Source organism: Heliangelus exortis, chromosome 2, assembly GCF_036169615.1.
Source record: "Heliangelus exortis chromosome 2, bHelExo1.hap1, whole genome shotgun sequence".
Lineage (NCBI taxonomy): Eukaryota > Metazoa > Chordata > Aves > Apodiformes > Trochilidae > Heliangelus > Heliangelus exortis.
The window spans coordinates 40,060,437-40,081,563 of NC_092423.1; the positions used below are offsets into that span (position 1 = coordinate 40,060,437).

Genomic DNA, 21,127 nt, shown 5'->3' on the forward strand with positions numbered 1-21,127 from the left:
GAATCTCCTTGCAACCTTCAATCTAAGCATCTGCTACTTAAGTTCCTTTTTCAATTTATATAATGTTTAGTAGACTATCATCAGGCAGTGTAGTATCTTCAGAAATAAAATTTCAAAATGAAACATTTTTAGAAGATGATTTTCTTTGTTAGCTGGTCTTTCAGGCTGTCCATAAAGACCACAATTTCTGTTTTTCTATTGTTCTGTTATCACCAGGGGTGACTGAATTTACCTGTCCTCTGAGAAACTGAGGACACAGCTCTCCTGTCTCTTTTTGTTATTTAACGGGAAAGCCAACAGGTCATAAAATATGCAAAAGCCCTAACTGCCTGAATTACCTAACTCTGTAAATTACAGTCTGACAATTTTCTTGAAATAGTACATTTTACAAGGAGTAACTACCAAAGATTTTAAAATCAGCATTGGTTAAACTCAGGGTTTAAAATCTGCACTGTTATATTTTGGAAAAGATATGAACAAACACAATGTTTTATTCAATTTTTAAAGCAAATATAAAGGAATTAAAATGCAAATAAGAGTTGGGTTTTTTTCACAAACCCTGGAGAATTTTTTGCATATGCTGTTTCTTTGCTGTATGGCCAAATATAGAACTGTGCACATCTGTGTCTGAAATACTTCTAGAGCTTTTTGGTTTGGTGTTCAGTCCTTGACAGCATGCATTTTTATATTTATTTTACCCATCGCTGTTGGAGAATGTATTGGAGTAAAGAAAAGGGAGGTCAGCAGGGAGGGAGGGAGAGGGGAGGACTGTGGCTTTTTGGCTGTAAAGGGGGGGCATTTGCTGTTCCAGTTAAGGCATCTTCTTGACTTTTTGTAGCATGGGCTTTTTCTACAATTTGGTGTATCAAATTTGGAGACAAGGTTTCTTTTTTTCCTAGACTAAATCCCACTAGGAGTTTGCTGAAGAGTGAGGAAGTTCACTTGCCTTCATTTAAAGTCATCCCATGACCAGAAATTCAATTTTTTTTAAAAAGTCTCTTAAGTGCAGAATTATTCTTCCCTCAGGTTGTGAGTCACGCTTTCACTTAGACACTGAACAGATAGAACAGCCTTCTACATTCAAACTATATTTCATACTTCACCTTTAAAAAACCCATATGGCTTAAGTTTTGGGTTTGTTGTGTTGGTTTTTTTGTTTGTTTTTCAATGCCAAAGAATTTTTAGGGGAATTTAAGAGAAATTACTAATTGAGAGGTGCTGATAGCTAAGTAACAGCTGTGAGGGGCATAATTTAGCATCTTCCCCTGCAAGTGGTGAGATTTCAATCCACCCTGTGTTTGCAAACTCCTTGCTGAAGGATTGCTGGTGACCAGTGTGCAAGGGCTGCCCTGATGGATGTAGTCTTTGCCTGTCTCTGACATAGTCAATATCAGGTGCTAGAGAAGAAAGTGTGTCAGTCCTTATCTCAAATAATTATAGAACATTTGACCTTTTGGCAGATCCTTCCTGTATACTTCATCAGAGTGACTTGTGATCTAATGTGAAAAAGGCTGTCTTTATTTTTTCAAGTTCATAGAAGTTACACATCCCATTCTAATATGTGTATCTCTTGATGGTATACACAAAGATAAATATTTATTTTATAGGGCTCAACTTTTAATTTGTTTGGCAAAAACGTCCCTCTTCAACTGTGGTGTATATTACTTCTACAAGCAACAATTGCCATGGCCTAATGCATTAACTTGAAAAATAATCTTAATTTCATTTAATTAAGAAAAAATGAATCTACAAAAAAGAAAATCCCGGTACACCAAGCTAAAGAAAGCAATGACTAACATCTGCAGTAACACACAAATTAAGTTGGCCCTTGAAATGAAAGGGAGGGGAAAAAATAAGCACAATAAACACCTCCCTCCCAGTGAAATAGCTTTACAGTGTATCATTAAATCTCACTTAAAAATATTGAGATGTCTTCCTCAAGACACATGCAGTGAGAAACAATTTTTCATTTGAACCTGTTCTTTCCCACCCCCAGAAATGCCCACAAGCTCTCACTGATTTTGTCTGTGTTCTTTTCAAGTTTTTTTTCCCTGCAGCTGTATTTCGGATGGAAGAATTTTGAACAATATCACAGAAGTATTTGTCAAAAGAAGAAACCCATAACATTCCAAAACACTGGGTATCTTCCAGATTGTCAGTAGATCAAAATACTACCACCAAAATGAGCTGTGTTTTAGTAAAAGTGGGTGTGAGAATGGCACCATGCATCTGTAGTCATCATCTTAGTATGGTGTTGGGAAGTATGAAGGACAGTAAAGCTCAAAGATGTAGGGGACAGGGACTAGAGACTTCAGAGGAATACAAGCAATGGAAGAAATGAGTGATAAGAATTTCATACAACTTTGTAGTTCTGTATTTGTAATCAGTTTTGGGCTTTGTCTAATTTGTGTATCTTTCAAAGTAGAAGCAGATGGACATTGTCAAATGATGAACAAATATCATGGTTCTGTAAAGCACAAGCAGGCTAAAATCTTATTTGTAAATGTATTTAATTTTATTTCTGTCAATGTTGTGTTGCATTTTTTAATATTTTTGAAAAATCAACTTTAAAGGTTTTAAAAAACTCTGTAAGCTTGAAATGCAGCTCAGCATACATGACTACCACAGTTATCTTCTTTTCTTTGAAGTACTAATGGAGGAGGATATAAATATCTCTGCAAGGGTCTGTTGGTCAAGCCACAGGTTATTTAGTGTGCATCTGTTTAGGCAGATTTGGGTATTTTGCAGTTTATTTTGTTAGCAGACTTCAGACTTGGTTAATTCATGATTAGCAGCCCAAAATCTGAGGAACACTTCTAAAGTGGCATCTTGGGTTATAATCTGTAGGCCCTTTGAATAGTGGCTTGGAAGGAATAAGGAACTACTAACGCTGTCTTTTGCCTGGGTGTCTGGCTGTGCTGTTAGACTCGGCACCTATGGGGAGACAAATTTGTGTTTTTCAGTTATATAACTGTGCATCACATTTAACATTTAGCCTGAAAGTCTCACCACAATGTGCTAGATATCATGTATGCATTTAAAATGCAGAGGCCTTGTCATAGAAGAAAAAATTCTGCACATTGACTTGATTTAAAAAGGGAACATTAGCACTTGAACCAGGTGATAGCATCACTGTAGGTGTACATATAGAAAGCATAAGGCTGTGTGGTCCCCCTGAGTCTCCCAGGCAGGTGGCATACTGAGGGATCTGAGAACACTGGCCAGCTCAGAAAGCACAAGTGATGCAGGGCTTGAGTGAAGTGTCCAGATCTGAGCCAGGGGGCTTCTGCCCCAGCTTCCAAATATGAAATATGCTGTTGTGGGGCTTGTGAAATCTGATAGGCAGTGACCTTTAGTTGTCCTTCAGCTTTGCAGCATCAGGCTACAACTGCCATAATTGGGTATAAGTCAGTAAAATTGCTGTCATTAAGCTGGTGTTTGTGAACAGTGGGCTTTCATACACACATATACATTTATATACACACATATACATTTATATACACACATATACATTTATATACACACATATACATTTATATACACACATATACATTTATATACACACATATACATTTATATACACACATATACATTTATATACACACATATACATTTATATATATATGTGTATATATACACACACACACATATATATATACACACACATATATATAAATGTATATATGGTTGGTTGGTTTGTTTTTTTAAGATAGCTTTATTTGAGGTCAAAGAAAGTATCCTTAGTAAGGTCTTCGCTTATTTAGCTGGTGTGAAGCAGCAAAACATGTTATAAAGTTCAGGGCAAGGGAGATGTACCTTCCTTTTATTGATGTCACAAAAATACTTGTAATTCTCCATGCTTTTGTAGTTCAGAGTACTCCAAAATGATTGTGAAAACTAGCATTGCTGATTTGTTTTTCACTTATTTCTGTTACCAGTGGTAAACAAGTCCTGATTCAGTATGTTACAGGCAAGAGCAAATGAAATACTGTTCAGTGGTTTTGGAGAAACTGTGGCAGCAACATTTGAACTGTTTGCTTTAACATGATTTCTTTAATTTGTTACCTGTGAAATACTCCAATTTTGTGCATGAAGACATGAAGACTGATTACTGTAAGTGGATATTGTTGAAATAATATCTCACTGCTTGCTCAGCTGAAGAAAAGATGGGCTTGCAGTGTCCCTGGAATTGGATCCAAGTGAAAAAAAGGCAGTGGTTGATAATGTGCACACTGCTAATTGTTCTTTTCTGTTCAGACATAAGTAATTGTGTGACTTGATATAGATCCTCTAGTTGAGAAACATTGCATTCACATGGGAAGAAATGCATTTGTCACATGTGTGATACTTTGCTGTGCCTAATGAATAAAGTCCAGCTTGACAATTCCTGCACTTGTTGAGTTTAAGCCTCTTAAATTTGCTGTGTAGGGTGGTTAAGCTGCTGGCTTTCACTTCCAAATGCCTCATGCTTTTCCCACACTCTTGTCCATCTCTAGGTAGTGTTCCAGGGACAAGAAGTGTGGCAAGGAGGGAGATGGGGAGAGATGATGGAGCTGTGAATGTGAGAACTGGCACCAGGATCTGTGAGCTCTGAGCAGTTCATATAAAGTCAGATCCTTCTGCACAAGGCAGCAAAGCCAGTGAACTGAAACATTTATTGAAAACTCTTAATTTCTTTAAGGCATTGTATTCTGGAACTGTATAAACAACCAACAAAAGGAAATGACAGACTTTTCAAAATGAGTCACTGGATACCATAGGGGCTAAAGGCAAACTTGCATCCAGTTTGTGGAAATAATACTGAATTTCTAATAGGTTGGTGATAGGTTAGACTTTGTATACTGTGATTTATGAAAGCAAAATATCAAGTGTGAAAGTAATGCAGATTTGGGTAAGTCTAAATGAACTGTACTTCAGGGTGGGTGTTTTGGGAAGCACAAAGATGTGGTCAGATTTCACTGGGTGTTATTCAGAGCCTGACATCATTTGTCCCACTTTAAAAATCTTGATTGAAAAACCTTATGGTCCTGAAATGAGAGAAACACAAGGAGAGAGATCAAAATCTTTTTTCTTCAGTAATTAGATGACTTTTTTTGTACCTGACACATATATGAATTAATTATTTTTGGATGTGTGGGCAGCTCTACCAGCATTTTAATTGAATTTACCAAAATAAATAGAAGGAATACAGTACCAGGTGCTCAGGAAATGTGTTGTGCTATACTCTGCATATCTTGACTTACATCTTTTAATCTATTCAGCATGATAAGTGTTCTATTCATAAAATCATCTCCCCAGGTGATGCAAATGTTACTGGAGTGTTACAGGAGATCTTGCTTGCTTTATCATTCCATTTTATCATGTGATGCATTCTCCTTCACTGTTGAAGCAGTTGAAGCAGTGATCACCTTCACTGTTAATCTGCCTGACTGATCTTGTACAATCACACAAGGGAACAACCTCTCACTATTCTGCTCTGGAAGATCATTATGACAAGAGACATCATCAGGGGGCTTCCAGGTCCTTCAGTCACAATAGGAACTGTTTGTCCTATTGATTCCCTGTCTGTGCAAGCTTTGAGTGTTTTGTTAGGTAATCAGATATGTGTGGTACTTTTCTTGACTTCTTTGTGTTGCTGACCACATTGCAGATGAAATTTATGAGCTGCTTTAAGAGTTTTTTCCATAGAAGCTCTCTTTTCTACTCCAGTAAAGTCTGCAAGGCTTTCCAAAAGGATATTTTTGCAGCAGTCTCTCCATTATACTTGAAGTGAAAATATGCTCAAGCTACTTAGCTCTTTTCCCCAGACAGTGAGGAGCAGTCAGGTTGAGCTGGCAAGCCTGAGAGTAACAGTTTGAAGCAGGAGCTGGGGGACTGCAGCTCCTAGGATGGAAAGTTGACTTATTTTCTAATATTTAAATACAGAAGTCAGGAAAACTGCAATTGCTTATGATACAACTTATATACGCTATACCCCTTCCAACTGCCATTGGTCATTACAAGATTAATCTTTAATGTGATGTTCCATATAAATTCTTGTCTTTTTGGCATAACAAAAGTAAAGGATTTGATTATTTTTGACATGTTTTATAATGTGTTCTCAAAACCAGTGTAATATAATGCGTAGGAGAAAAGGTTGGGTGCATTTTAAATTGAAATTTTAAATTATCTTGACAAATTACCATTCACAGTAAAGTTGTTTGGGGTTTGCTTGTTTGTTTGTTGTTTTTTACATTCCTTCTCCAGCGCTATGCTTTCTACATGCATTTAATTTTTCTATCTTTTCACAATTAAATGCATAGAATAAAATAATGCTTGTTTTAACTGTCTGTATCACAGTTGTATTTTTCTCAAAGAAAATGTGTGTTATGAAAATATTTTAATGTGTGCAAGCTTCAAGTTTTGGGGTGAAGACTTGGCAAAAACTTTGTATGCAGAGTTTTGGTCTTAAGCAGCCTTTGAAAAGACATTTTTATATCAAAAAAGCAATTTTATGGCATAAGCTTTGTAAAGGTGTTTTCCTTCTTTATGCATTCTGTATTTTGCCATGTAAAAATACTTGAATGAGTTTCTCAGGCCTTTTATCCTAAAAGTATCTCTTGATGGCAAAATTGTGGAAAATGCAACCACTAGAAGAAGAAAATTAATGAAAGTAAAGGATAAAATATATATGTCAGCATGGGTGAAGTGGGCACAACTGCCATCTCTTAAGAAATTAGCTTTCAATATTATGCTTCCTGCAAGTTCACATTATTAATTTATGCATAATTTTATTAAAAATACTGGTCCCCCTCCCTTTTAGTTCTTTTCTCTAAAAAAATAGGTGCATTATGTGAAAAATCATGAAAAATATCTTGTTTAAGTATGTCAGATGCACTTTATGCTGCACTACTGATAATTAACCACAGGTTGAATTTTTTTTTTTTGAGTCCTGATGGTCTAGAAAAGCCAGTGCCATATGTTAGCATTTTAGAAACAAACACAAAAATGTGACAGGCTAGGAGGAGACAGAAGAGAGAGAAGGCAAAGACCAAGAATGGTGACACTCTTGTAATATTAAGCAGATGAAGGGTAATCCACATCACTTAAATGCTTCTGTTTGTTGCTGCTTTTGTAGCCTATAATTAAAATCCAGTTGTTAGTTGCAGTTCAGGTATAACCAACCTCAAAAATGCTTTGATGCAATCAAGACATTAGCCTGAAAACATTACAAAATTCTTCATGTTGTTGTCTGCTGTCTCTATAGCCTGTATACAGTGACTGGAACTAGGGTTGAAAAAATAGTGTACTAATTAGAAATAACAAATATGGATTGTGAAGAGGTAGCACCCTTTCATTGAGCTTAAATCAAGTTCTTTGTAAATTATTCACTCCGTATTGCTGAGCTATCCTAATTAAAACCTTGGATCTTTTATACCTCTAAAAATGTTTGAGAATGGGAGTTTAGCTGAAGCTACCACAGTCATGAGGAATTTCTTTTTTTTTTTTTTTTTTTTTTGGTGCATATTAAATTAATTTGAAATAGATACCTAGCAGCTTGCACTAGTGAGAATCTAAATGTAGGATTAGAGACAGAGTATCTTTTTCACATCTGTCTGGATAAGTTGAAAATAGTACTGCTTCCACTTTGTTACTGATAAGCTGGTAATGATCATCCCTGCATTTTGGCCAAAATAAACTATGTGAACTATCCCCTGTGACAAATGGATCTCTGCTGAAATGAGTTAGGGAGGGCTCCTGTGATTACTATTTTTAATTTATTTTTGGCAGGAGGACTACTAGTCTCCAGAAGAGGGGCACTAACACATTGCTAGGGAGCAAGAATTTCATTAACTGCATTGGCAGCTTTAAAAGTGAATATGAATTTGAGTTCTAACATTTTAGTGAAGGCACTGAGCAGATAATGAGACCCATAAAAGTTCTCAGCAGCTTTGCATTAACTCTGAGCTCTGTTGTTGGAGGCAGATCATGTTTTTACATTGAGACGTGATGCTTGTATAAGCAAGCATGTATAGTAGACTTGTATAAACAAACGTGCATTAAAACCCTGTACATATTCCTTGTTCTGGGATGTCTGTAATAGTGTTAAATTATTCAGAGTCTTAATTGGAGCTTTCCTCTTTTGACCAACTTCCTAACTTGATTTTAGTCTGTGCTCTGTTGGAGGTAGACAGTGGCAGGACAAGACCTGATGTGAAAGCCCTGACTCTGAAATGGACCTTCTGTTTTTCTTGAGAATGGCTTCCGCTTCTGCAGCTTTGTGTTCGTTTTCTTCCTTTCTCAAGGTCAAAGGTTCACTTACTATCTCTGTCCAAGAAGAGCCTCTATGGTGACCCTTGCTGGATACATGTTCTCCTCCAGCATTTCAGAAATTGAGAAGGTGATGATGAGGTTTCATCATTTGAGGTGGGGAGAAGGATCCCTTTTATTGCTGTCCTCTTAACATAGTTGGAGGCCTTCATCTCTAGGCTGTGTCACCTTTGGCTGACCCAGCTATTGTGATTGATACTTTCCAATTTCATATTACTTGGGCAAAACATTTCATATAAACATTCAGATTTATAATCTGGTTTCCCCCATCTTGCATCTCTCCTCTAGATCGCTTTCAATGGATCTTTTATCCAATGACATGAGGATAAAATTGCAGAAAACCTGATCTGTAGAACCTCTCCTCTGGCTCCCATTGTCCAGGTGTTTGTTACAATCATAAATATGAATGGATTTACGAGCAACTGTGATGTAGAATCTTCCAAGATCATCTGCTTCTCACAGTTCTTGTCACCTGCATATGTACATGATGCATGTTTCCAAGCAAAAACGACAGTTGCAGGCATTGCCCTGTCTGTCCTTGAAGACAACCAGCTCAAGCCTGAACACTTTTAATTTTTATTGAAAGGAAGCACATTTTTTTTTCCTCCACTGTAAGCTTGGAGTTAATGCACTCTTAACTTCTGACATTAATAATAACAAAAATACTTAGCTCTAGTAGTACTAATTGTCCTCAGTATACTTTATACACATTGTTTCCCACAACAGCACAAGGTTGGGAAATTAGTGGCTCCTCTCCTAAGATTATGCTAGAAAGGGTTAACACTGCTGTGCTATTAACTGCCTGGCCTTGAGCAGGGGACTATACACCTGTATTGATATTTCAAGCTCCTTTAATATGACAGATGTTCTGTGAAGACATAATATTTAAAAGAAAGCTGTAGTTCTGCATTTATAAATACTGATGTTGTAAAGTACACTGAAAAAGATGTACTGGAATGGGCTGAAAGACAGAAGGCTCTAAAGATAGCGTAAGTCGAGCAAGAAGAAAAGTAACATTTTCCTAACTCGTGGTCATTATACTTTATAAAGCACATAAATGAATTTCCGTGTGTCCTAGGAAGAACTGCATCTTGTTACCATCATCATTAAAGTTAATGAGATTTAAATTTTGAGCTAACAGGCCTGCTTATAAAGGAGAAGCCCTTAATATTCTCAAAGGGAATTTTGTTTCCTTTGTAACTTTTTTCTTTTAGAAGTGACATACACAAGACATATACGACACTTCCAGTGTTTTATGGAAAAAAAGATTTCTAGGAATGGGACCCTAGTTTTTTGCTTGGTTTGTTTTTGATTTTGGGTTTGTTTTGGTTTTTTCAGAAAGTAATGATGCCAAGGTGTGCAAAGTAAAACATCACATCAGAGAGAACAAAGATCTGTTGGTGGATCCTGCCACTTGTTGATGTGGCGTCTAGCTTTTCTGCATCTCTTGTGTTTTCTGGTCAGATGTACACAATAATGTTTTTCTTCAGACTTGAGTGAGGATTATTCCTGTGCCACCAAAACTCTTCCAGTAGTCCTATTTACTCTTTTAGGTAAAACCCCAGGGTTTCTATCTTCATAGTTAAGCCAACTATTTCAGCTGGTTTAATAAAAATCTCTTGTTTGATGTTAGCTTTGATAGGTTTATGCATCTCGCAGCATTATGCAGCTTATCAGGTCACAACATGACCATCTGATATGGTGTTATGTGGATGCTGTAAATGACTTGAAAGGGAGGTGATGTCTTTTTCTTGATGTGCAGGCATTGCTGTTTTAATATTTTGGATTACTACACACTGGCAGACTGACAGACACTTTCACAGGAGAACGCTGACTCCCGGATCTAATATTGTGCCTATTAAAACTGAATCTAGGAAAGCAAACAGTTTATATTTCAGTAGTGTTTTAGCAATAATGAATGAAATTTTAAAAAGGAAGAAGCCTTGAGGCATAGTGGAGGATTTTTTTTTTTTTTTTTTAGTTAATAAAGCAAAGTTTTAAATAGTAACAGCGGAAAAGGGAAAGGTAACCAAGCATGTGCCAAAGCTCTGATGGCAGTGTTTCCACTCCTACCAGCTCTGGGACATTACGACTAACAGATGGGCCTTTCCAAGGTTTTTAGTACAGACTGTAAAATGATACCATGTGCCTGTTACTTTCCTCACTGAAATGATAAGAAACCTCTCTTCTATTGCAGGATCATCCTTTGCCTTTCCACTTGTAAAGTCTTCTCGAGATGAATAGCACTTCCAGTGTAAACAGACCCTCTGCTTCTTTATTAATTAAGCACAGCGAGGACTGTCTGCATCCTTAGCACTGCTGTATGCAGGGGATGTGCTGCCAGTGCAGCATTTGATGACAGCTTGGTAGCTGCTATTTTCTGCAGACTGTGCACCTTTCTGTTACTGGGTCACAAACCAAACCGGTTCCTGCGGTCCCCCAGCCTCTGGCTTCTCAGTCAAGTCTGGGAGAGTCATGCTGAGAGCCAGGGGGGCATATGGGAACCCACTCAGTTTGTTAGCTCCTGTTAGAGAGCCATGAGCTGGCAAGCTGTCCCTGGGCAAGTCTCCTTCCAATAAGAGGAGGGGGGTGGGGGAAGAGGGATTAATTATTTAGAACCAGATTGAGAGCTAGGTCAGTCCTATTATTTACAATTCTCGACAATGATTAAATGTTGGGTGAAAAAGGTGGTGTGACAGCTGGCTAATTACCGTAATAATACAGCCATTTCTCCATGTATTTTCTGTATTGCTAAGTCACCAAGATTTTTAGCATATCTTTCTAGAATATACACACCCAGCAAGTTTTTTTAATACAAGTTTTATATATTGCAGATCTTCCGAACGGTGGAACCAGTGTCAAGATTGTATAGTAAAAGTGAATCATGTTGCATGCAGTATGATGGTCAATTTCTATGGTGGATGTAAGGGAGATGTGGTTTTATATATACTTATGTCCCAGGATGATAAGTGACCTATTTCTGAATTTATGTAGGATTTTTCTAATAGGAGGATTGAATAATTTTCCCAAAGCATTACTGAAACTGGTAGTTGCTTTCAGGAGAGTCTTACTAGACTTGACATTGTAGCATGTTTGTCTTAGATGTCTTTCTTGGGATGTAGTCTACTGATTTGTTTCTGTAATTTTTTTGTGTTATGTATGTTTTTCTTCCTATATACTAGAACATCCAAGGCTTTCTTTCACCAAGTGATGAACATTACACATGAAACATAATCTGGTGTATTTGTTATTTGTCTAGCTCTTTCTTTTTCCCATTTTATCTGAATCTCTTGATTAGACAATTAGAGGTTTTTTTGAACTAAATTTTCCTCTTTTGGGTTACTGAAATACATTATTTAATTACTACAAAAGCCTCCTTAAGGAGGTGGTCTAGATGAAAGTGCCAGATTCTTTGCATCATGAACTATTTCAGAGAGTAATATGTGCCTATGGCTAATGAAGCACCTGCTTGAGAGGTTGTGATTTGATTGATGTCTAGAGACAGCACTTATCTGATGGAAAGCAGCTCTAAAATATTTCCAGTGTTAGTCTCCTGAAATTGTTTGAACTTTTCCTTTCGAAGTTAGTTTTAATAGCTTAGTGCTTTTAAACCATTTTGTTTGTTATTAAAGTTTTTTTCTGTAAAGAGAATAGCTAGCAACAGTACAGTAATTGTGTAGTGATTGTGTGATTCAACAGTATGAATCTTATGGTAATTCAAGAACAGCTAACACCCTTCTTGAAATACATCTTCAGAACTTATACATAATGGTCTGTAGTCTATATGCAATTCTTTCCCTTTTTGTGCCAGATGAGACACTGGGATAGATAAAAGCTGACAATTTGAACTAAACAGAGAAAGCCATGAAAAGCATAACTTGGAAAAGATTGTTGCTTTCTTTATCCAGGTGGATATCAATGAATGTAACTTAATAATTTAATAGCTACAGAGCAAAGCTTTCAGCACTGTTTTCAGTAGGGTTTCTGTTGTTCCTGTTCTTCTTTCCACAAAACCTGAATTGACTACAGTTACAGAATGAGATATATATTTCCAGTTTTGCTGCTCATAGTCTCTCTTCAGTGTTCTTTCACTGCTGAATCAGCTCAGAGGCAGCTGTTAAAGTTTATTTTTCCTCCAGAGCCATAACTAAAATAATTGCATAATGTTGATTCTTTTACTGCAGTTTTCCATTTTTTTTCTCTCTGAATTTCTGCCTTTCTTTTGTGAGATATGAAAAAACTTGGACTTTGCTGTAAGCCTTGAGAGTTTTGAGGGATGAGTTATGATATTGAGAAGTTGCTTTGAATCTATGCAATTTTAAAGGTTTGTAGGCAACTCGGGATGGTACTTCTTATTAAAAAAAATAGGTATTTCTGTAGTGCACATTATCATATATTTACATTAGCTTTAATTGAGGTAGAATGATAATGCTTTTAGTAAGACATGATAAGTAGAGGTAAGTGCTGTCTATGGGCTTAGTATATAGTAGCTATAAATAATATTTGATACTCAGATATTCTTAATTCTTTAAAATGAACCTGTCGAGGTCATCTGCAAAAGTACTCTTGGCCTACTTTTGCTGCTGTTGAATTGATAGAGAAGAATTAGGCCAATACTTGGCATCTGTGAAATTCCTGTCCTAAATTTATTTGGATTCGCCTCAGCCTCACGCCTTTGATTTGTCTTTTTGGAATACACCAAAGTAAGTAGTACTCTGTGCTCCAGAGGAGAAGTGGGAACAAACACCATTCTGAGGCTGTCCTGTGGCATGGGGATGACCCAAATGTATTGAACCTGAAGCATATGTCCCCAATTAAAAATCTGCACGAGATAAATCTATACCTATTAAAGGTGCCAGTCCTTAATGAAGTGCCACACAGGTTTGTCTTCCAGACAGGAAGTGACTCTACCTTCTCCAAAACACAATTTTCCTGATCTCAGTTGTAATTTCAGTATGAAACTCATGCCCTACTCCTGAATCAGACCTTGATAGCACATTGCTGAGTTGTTCTATTTTTTTTTTCATCTCTTGCATTGGGTTTCCTACCTTTGTACCTGTCTGCTGGTACCTGAAAATAATTGCCAAGCTGACTCACACGTGAAAGAGCCCCAGCAGATCTGGTTTTCTCCCCTGACTTTTGGAGACTGAGGCTGTTTCATTGCTGATGCTGAGCATAGGTTTGCTTCAGGGGTAATTAAGTATTCCTAACTAGGATAAGGTGAATGTCATGAAGGGAGATTTTGTTTCAGGTGAAAAAAAGGGCATATTGGTTGAAATGGTACAGCAAACTATATTGCCAAAGAGGCACTGTAGACTGGGAAAGGTTTTTGGAATTTGGATGCTTCAGACTACAACAGTAGGGATAGATGTTTTCTGCAGCATACTGTTACCTTACTCTTAAATATAGCACCTGGTTTTGTAGTTAGTTTTGTTTTCTTGTTTGTTTTCTTGTTTGTTTTCTTGTTTGTTTTCTTGTTTGTTTTCTTGTTTGTTTTCTTGTTTGTTTTCTTGTTTGTTTTCTTGTTTTATCTAAGGAGACTTAACTCCTAAAATTCTCTCTCAAAAAAAAAAACAAAACCAAAAAAAAACCCGAAGCAAACCTGAATTACCAATGAGTGCCCAGTTCAGGAGTGTTCTGGCAGTGCAAGTGAGGTGAATGTGAAATCCTGCCTCCCTTGTTTCCTCAATTAAATTTCTCATCTCATTGTGGAAACTTCCTTGCATTCTTCAGTGGAGATTATTGTACTCTTCCAAGTCTGCAAATTCCTTGCCCAAGACAACAAATTGTGAAGTGGTACACAATTCAAAAAGCTCATCCACTACCCCAAGTTTTGGAAACCATCACCCTTCTGTTATTTCCTCTGTTTGGTTAAAAAAAAAAAAAAATCAGTTACCATGACAACTCTTGCCCACACTGGAAATCCTTTATTGGGAATTCCTGGCATAGCATTTATTTGCATATGGTGTGAACAGCACTGTTATTAAACAGACTGCTAATTATTCTTCCAGTCATTGACTGAGACAAATGATGTGATAATAGTTACAACTTCCTTATTCCACGTAAGCGGGGTCATACACAGCTCTATGCAGCTAAGTTTGCACACTCACTACTTCTATTTATTTCTCTTATATATAAAGGTTTGGGTGGGTTTTTTTCCCCCCTTACATCCTGAAACTATGCTTATTTGTTTAAACTATCGAGGAACTGGAAAAATATAGTTTATTTTTGGTTACCATCCTTTTGTGAGACATTTTATCTGATGTTTTCTTCTCATTTTGAGGATGTTTTTGTTCTTTTTGTAGATATATTTATTATATTCTGAGTGCATATTAATATTATTAGTAATCTAGATATTTTTAAATATGGTTGATACTGTACTTTGTCCTCTGAATAAATTGTGGCAATTAATGCATTTAGGATCCAAAATTCTTATTGTTCCTCTTTAAATTAGTACCTTAGATTTACCTTAACATGATTGTTGAATTAATTTCTAGCAGTTTACAATAAAGCAGTAAGCTTGTATTACCAAAGGCAATTTATTTATTACAATTTATTTATTACTTTATTAAAATGTCATGATTCATGTCACAGGATGTCAGTAAGAGATGGCATCTGATAACTTGGCTTTTTGTTTTTCTTTTTCCTTTTAGGACTTTCTGGGGGATGCAGATCATGCCACTGGTCTGCATTTGTGTGAAGGATGAGTGCTGTGCTTCTCTCAGAAATCTTCGTGTTTTTTGAATTACCTTTTAATAGTGTTCTAAGTAAGCTCATGTAAAACAAATGGTATTGGATCATGAGTGAAGAAAAAAGCTTTGGGGTATCCCAGAAAATGTTGTCACCTTCAAGAAGTACTAGCAGCTGCTCCTCCAAGCAGGGAAGTCGACAGGTAATACAAACTTTTTCAGTCAAACTGAAAGCATTGCTAAGATCAGCTGTTACTTTACTCTTGAATATTGGTGACTCTCTTGAACTCTGTTTTTCTGTGATTTGCTTGTTTTATTCACCACTTCTCTCTTTTCCTTACTCAGTTGTTTTCATGTGTTTGTTTTGTTGGTAGCATCTTGTTTTGAGTTAAATGCAGTAAACCCACGTTACAGAATAGCAGGGACTAGTAAAACTGGAATGCTAATAGTGAATTTTTATCATGTTGGATGTATGGTGTCTTTATACTGAAATATTGCTGCTTTAGCAGCTGGGTCTCAGTAGTTTGATCCTGAAATTCTGAACTTTCCCTGTAAGGTATATGGTGCTACTGCTCTGCTTGTTTCAAGGTTCCAGAGAAAGATACGTACACATGTGCAAAAGAGAATGCATTTTGCTGAAAGTTGGCATAACACCTCTTTGACAATGAAAAAGTGCCTATGAATGCCAGTGTGTGCTGTTTGTTGCTGTGGAAACATAGTTAGGAAAACAAGAATTTGTGTATCATGATGCATCTGGATGCCTAATGCAGAAGTTTTTTTGTTTTCTGCAGAGATAATGCTATTCTTTAAGCATTAAAGTTTAAAAAACATATCTATGAGTGTTTGCTCCTGACGAGTGAAACTCCTGAAGACAGCTCTTGTTTGTGAGCATGAAATATTAACTTGCAGCCACAATGAGAATGAACTTTAAGCATATAATCCATGCTTGCAAAATAATGAGCAATACGCATAAAATAAACTTTTATTAGTATGGATGCTGATTTACTGAAGCTTTTGTAGCTGCCTCGGGTTGAAATTTTAGTTGGAATTGAGCATCCCAGTCCCAAAAAAGCTTTGGAGACCTCAGCTGTGTTTTGAACTACCACTTGTTTTTTTTGGACTTTTGGCCCTATACATGGAATTGGCAAGGCAAATATCTGAACAGTTTATGCTTTTTTAAGTGCTGTGTAATAAATGCTGTACATTTCTAGTACACAGTGCAAATACATTCTTGCTTTCAAGATACCTTTTTTTCTTTTCCTGCAACATTACTTTTAACATTCTTGTTAAAAGATTATATTTTAAAAAGCGCAATTTAAAACATTTGGTACATTCTGTTTTAGCAGTTCAGATTTAACAAGGGTTATCATGTAGTATTTAAATAAAAAGTTTCACGTGAACATGACTAAATCCACTGGTGTGTTATATATTGCAGAAGCAATTTCTGCAAAAACCTCTCTATTATTGCCATTTCACATGGTTAAATCTGTTGGCTAGCTCAGGCTTTTGATACTATTATTAGGGGTTCTCATCTCTTATCCATCACCATTTCTTATCCATCACCTGCTCTCTGTGAAGAAAAGGAATAATTTGTAAGGTTTAATACTATCTTGTCAGTCCCAAAAGTTTTAGTATTTGATCCTCACACAAAAGTGCAAGATATACCTGATCAAGGTGAGAGGTGCAACTTGGTGTTTTGTTTGTATTCCTGGTACATCCATGCTCATTCATTATAGTCAGGCAGATGATAAATTGCCTCATGCACCTATCAAGCCAAGCTAAATGGAAGAATAAGTAGTAGTTTCCCAATGTCTATTGAAGGACAATACAGTGGTTTTTTGTAAGAATATGGGGCACTGTGGTAAGTATCTCCAATTTGATCCATCTTTCATTATTAATCTTTTCATGGTCAGTTGTTGCAATGTCAAGTAAGTAATAATATACTTTCACACCTAGGAAGCCTACATCAGTTGCCTGATTGTCTGTGTTTTCAGGGGGTGTTAATGATTGAGGACAAGCCCACAGAAATTGGGGAGACTGTGTGATTTGCTATATGCTGGGGAGTGATCACTAAGCAGGGCTAAAAACCCTGTTTGTTTGCTTTTTCTATGCAGTCTGAACTTTTACAAACATCTTTTTCAGAAATTTTATGTGCTTTTTAGGGCACCACTGTTTTTTCTTGTATTTTTACTTTTATATAGGGTTTACTTTTATATAGGGTTTTCTATATTTATAAGGAATTCTTTAATACTTTCTCTGTTTCCTTGTTTACCTAGCACAATGACTTTCAAGTTTATCCTATAACTATTTGCATCTACTGAAATGGTTTAAAGATATTTCTTCAAAGCAGCAAAATTTAGGCAGAAGAAAAAAATTCTAGTCACAATTTCTTTCAGTATTGTCAGTGTTTATTTATATGGCTGTGTATTGCTGTTCCTGCTTTTATTCAAAGAGGCTCTTTCAATGTTTTTCACATGACTGTTCACTGCAGAGTTGTCTTGCAGTTTACAGAGCAAACTGTTTTGCTTGAGAATATTTTAATACCCTGTGCAGTATACACTGGATACTAATTTGAATATAACTTCCTTGGGTCATTTATGGGTTTTGTTTATATTGTTAATTGTTTCTTTTCTCACTCAGCTTCTTGTATTGGTAAATTTGAGCTTCACAGTCAATCACTACTAATATCCACCTACTCAAGGCTGACAAGACTGGGGATGATGACTGATGCCACCATCTGAGAGTTAACTAGTTTGCCCTTTTCATCTGCATGTTATTTTAAATGACAGCACTTCAGGTGTTTTGTTAAGAAAACAGCAACAATGTCAAGTTCTAGAAATCTGTTTAAAAATCCTCCACTTGAAAAAATCACTGCAGATTTTGTTGGGGTGTGGTTTGGTGATTTGGGGTTTTTTGGTTTGCTTTTTTTGTTTGGTTTTGTTTTTCCAAAGCCCTGGTAGAAGGCTATAGGTAATACTGTTACTGATACTTGCTTCAACTTTTTGCTTCATGGAGGGCTCCTTATTCTTCCATCAAACACTTGTGCCTCTTTCAGGGACTATCCTCATGTCTTGCAGGTTAATGACAGATTTGTCTGACAGCTGCTTTTATCTGTGCTGCTGATCTGACACAGCAGTTCTTGAAATCTGATTAAGTGCAAAGCAATTCTGAAATGCACAGAGGAAAGGACCTGGACAGGTGATTTGTTTCCCCCCCAAATAGTGGGGGAAGTATAGTACCCACCTAGTAAGCTACATAAGATTGGAATATGGAACCCCTGTAGTACAAGGCTGCTGTGCCCACTCAAGTGTAGTTATTGCTTTCTGCAGAGCAATGTGTGTCAGTGATGTAGAGCAGAAGTAGAGTCCTGTGATGCAGAAGATGGGCCACTGTGCCAAAAAAGAGTTGACTTAAGCAGGGCTGCAGGACTTTGAGAGACCTCCTCCTTCCTTTGCTAAAGTTGGTGCTCTTTTTCTGCCAGATAGAACACATTTGCCATGTGAACTGAAGAAATTAGAGTTCACCTTCACCTTGAAGCCCCAAAGCAGGTCGGAGGGTACTGTTACATCCCACCTCACTGCTTTTCTCCTTTTCTCTGCCCCCCTCTTCTTCAGTCATGGAAACAGATCTCTTCCACAAAACCACAACTCAAACTGTGTTTTGTGAGGAAAGAAAATTGGTGTTGATCTTTAAATTTAAATTGACCTGCAATCAAAGGTAGATATATTGTGGTAGTTATTTTTAAGTCTAATATGTTATCTAACTTTTAAAATAAATTCAGTAAAGAAAAGCTTTATGCCGGCTTTATGTTAAAAAAACTCGTGTTCTAAAAAAGAAAATTAAATAATTTCTGCCAGTTTTATCAGCCGTAACAAATGCTTTAGTTGCAGCTGATGCCAACCCTTATCCTCCACAAAGCAAGCTTCTATTTTTGGAGCTTTAAATATTTGGTACAACTGACTGCATTTGATACAGGAGGAAAGTCTGGCACTGTCATCTGTTTCATTCAGGAAGCTTCAAGTGCAAGCATTGGTCTGAGAGCCATTCAAACCTATTACTTTATTCCATCTCCTGAAATGATTCACCTTGAGGACTCGTGTGGTACAGAATGTTGGAAAAGAGGAGGGTTTGAACTTATTAAATAAAGAGAATTACTACAGCTGCTTAATGGCAGACTTATCTCTGAAAACCAAAGTGGTAGGCTCTTTTTTTCCCAGTCACAGAGCAGGCTTAAGCCAAGTATGAACTACAGGGTGAATTTTCAGGGGTGATCTGACATAAGTGCCTCTGGATATAAGAAAAGTAAAGAGTATGTTCCTTCTTTGGTCTCAAGCTAAATTTCTGCTGGGAAGCAAATGCAGTATTGATCATTTTGTGCAGATACTGGCCCATAATGATACAAAATATTTTTTAGGATTGGAACCTTAAGACACTACTAATCTGGGCATCCAACTTATGCTAGAATTGTTAATGCATTTCATTTGGGAGTTTGGGGTTTTTGGGGGTTTTGTGGGGTTTTTAATTTTTTTTTTTTTTTAACTTAGTGCTGTGTTTTGGATTATCTCTCTGCATTCCCTATTGCGGGATAGGAATCTGCAAAACTGAGCATAATGTGAATGCTTCCATTGCTCTCAGAAAATCCTAAATCTCCAGTTTGCTCTTCTGTTTCAGACAGATGAGAACAGATGATAACTGACCAGTCTGATCTATTTGGCTTCATTTTAGAGAGTAAGCAGTTTTCTTTCTCTTCTGCAGCTGCTCCCAGCAACAGCCAGATGACACTTCTTCCTCATTAAATGACATGTCAGATCTCTTGCAAAACAAAATACAGATCCTGTAGGGTCTGGGCCAAGAGCAAACGGATCCAAAATGAGTCACAGGAGCAGTGTTCTGAAAAATGTGGGAATTTGGGGATTCAAGTGGGAAAATGTGGATTCTTCTGGACAGATGTATGTGGAAGAGGATTAGGTGCTGTCACTGCAGTGCTATACCATGTACATATCCAGCAGTTCCCCAAGGTGTTAATTCTCTGAACTATTCCTTGCCGTTCCTTGGTTAACTTGGTTAATTAAAGTCTTGTACTTCTAAAAGGATCCATTTCTAATTCAACTAAAGCTACCTATATGTAAAGGTTGCAGTTGAAGTGTTACCTTTACCCACAATGTGGCAGGCCATTGGACCTACTCGATGGAAGAAATGCTTCCACTTCAGACTTTCCTCCCATTTTTACATTTTTTAATTGTGGAAGCACTTTCTTGGCCTGTGAGAAATAGGACTTTGGGATATGGGAGATACCTTGTTCCTGGGCTGCAGGAGAGGTGCAGACAAAATTTGAGTTGTAATACAGGCCAGGATGTGCTCTGTACTTAAAGTTTTCAGAATTATTTGACACTGTGTATATTCTAGATGGGTACAACTGGATGAGCAATTTCTGAGCTGCTTCCTTCTCTTCATCTCGTATGCTGGATGTAGCATGGGTCAGTTTCACTTCAGGAGTCCCTTGCTTTCTAAGCTTGTGGAAAAGTTAATCTGAATTCTTGTTTGTTTGGATTGTGCTCAATTTCCTGTTTGTCTCCTACAAGCAGATCACTCTATCAATCATGTATTATGTTTAAGCTTGACCAAAGTCTGTGAAAACTTTATCTAAAGTTTAAGTAAGTCACTCTGCAAAGTGTAACACTGGAATACTGAAATTTATCTGCTGTTCACTAGTCTTGACTATCAGGTTAATTCTTAGTGGAAAAGTTGAGTACTGCAGTTTAATGTATTTTGGCTAATACAAGGGAATTATCTGGTTTAGTAATCAGGCAAAACAGCTTTTAAGTTCTTCTGGCTAATTCCAAGAGAAAACAAACAAAAATGTAAATGCAGCATTTTTCTTACTCTTACAGATGCTCCTGGTAGTTTTTAATTAGAATTATCTTTCATAGTTCCATTAGGTTTCTCCCTTGTTTAACTGTTTACCTTTTTCCAGCTCTGCAATTTGAAATTGGCAAATGTCAAGATTAATTTTTATGTTGACTTATTGATCAATATATATTGATCTTCTTATATAGTAGATCATATTTTCTGAGGAAATGAAACTTTATCCACATGTGGACATTCAAGCAGCAGTAGGTTCAGATGTT

The 21,127-nt window shown here is 36.8% G+C and overlaps 1 protein-coding gene across 7 annotated transcripts in view; it reads left to right on the top strand.

The window, feature by feature from the left end:
- The window catches only part of OSBPL3 (oxysterol binding protein like 3), an 84,832-nt gene that overhangs the window by 23,451 nt on the left and 40,254 nt on the right, over positions 1-21,127 (top strand). For all 7 annotated transcript variants that reach the window (XM_071735679.1, XM_071735680.1, XM_071735683.1 and 4 more), the window contains one exon: positions 14,964-15,202. In XM_071735679.1, the coding sequence (XP_071591780.1) occupies positions 15,110-15,202 (93 nt within the window). In that variant the 5' untranslated portion in view covers positions 14,964-15,109. The remainder of the gene's footprint in view (positions 1-14,963; positions 15,203-21,127) is intronic.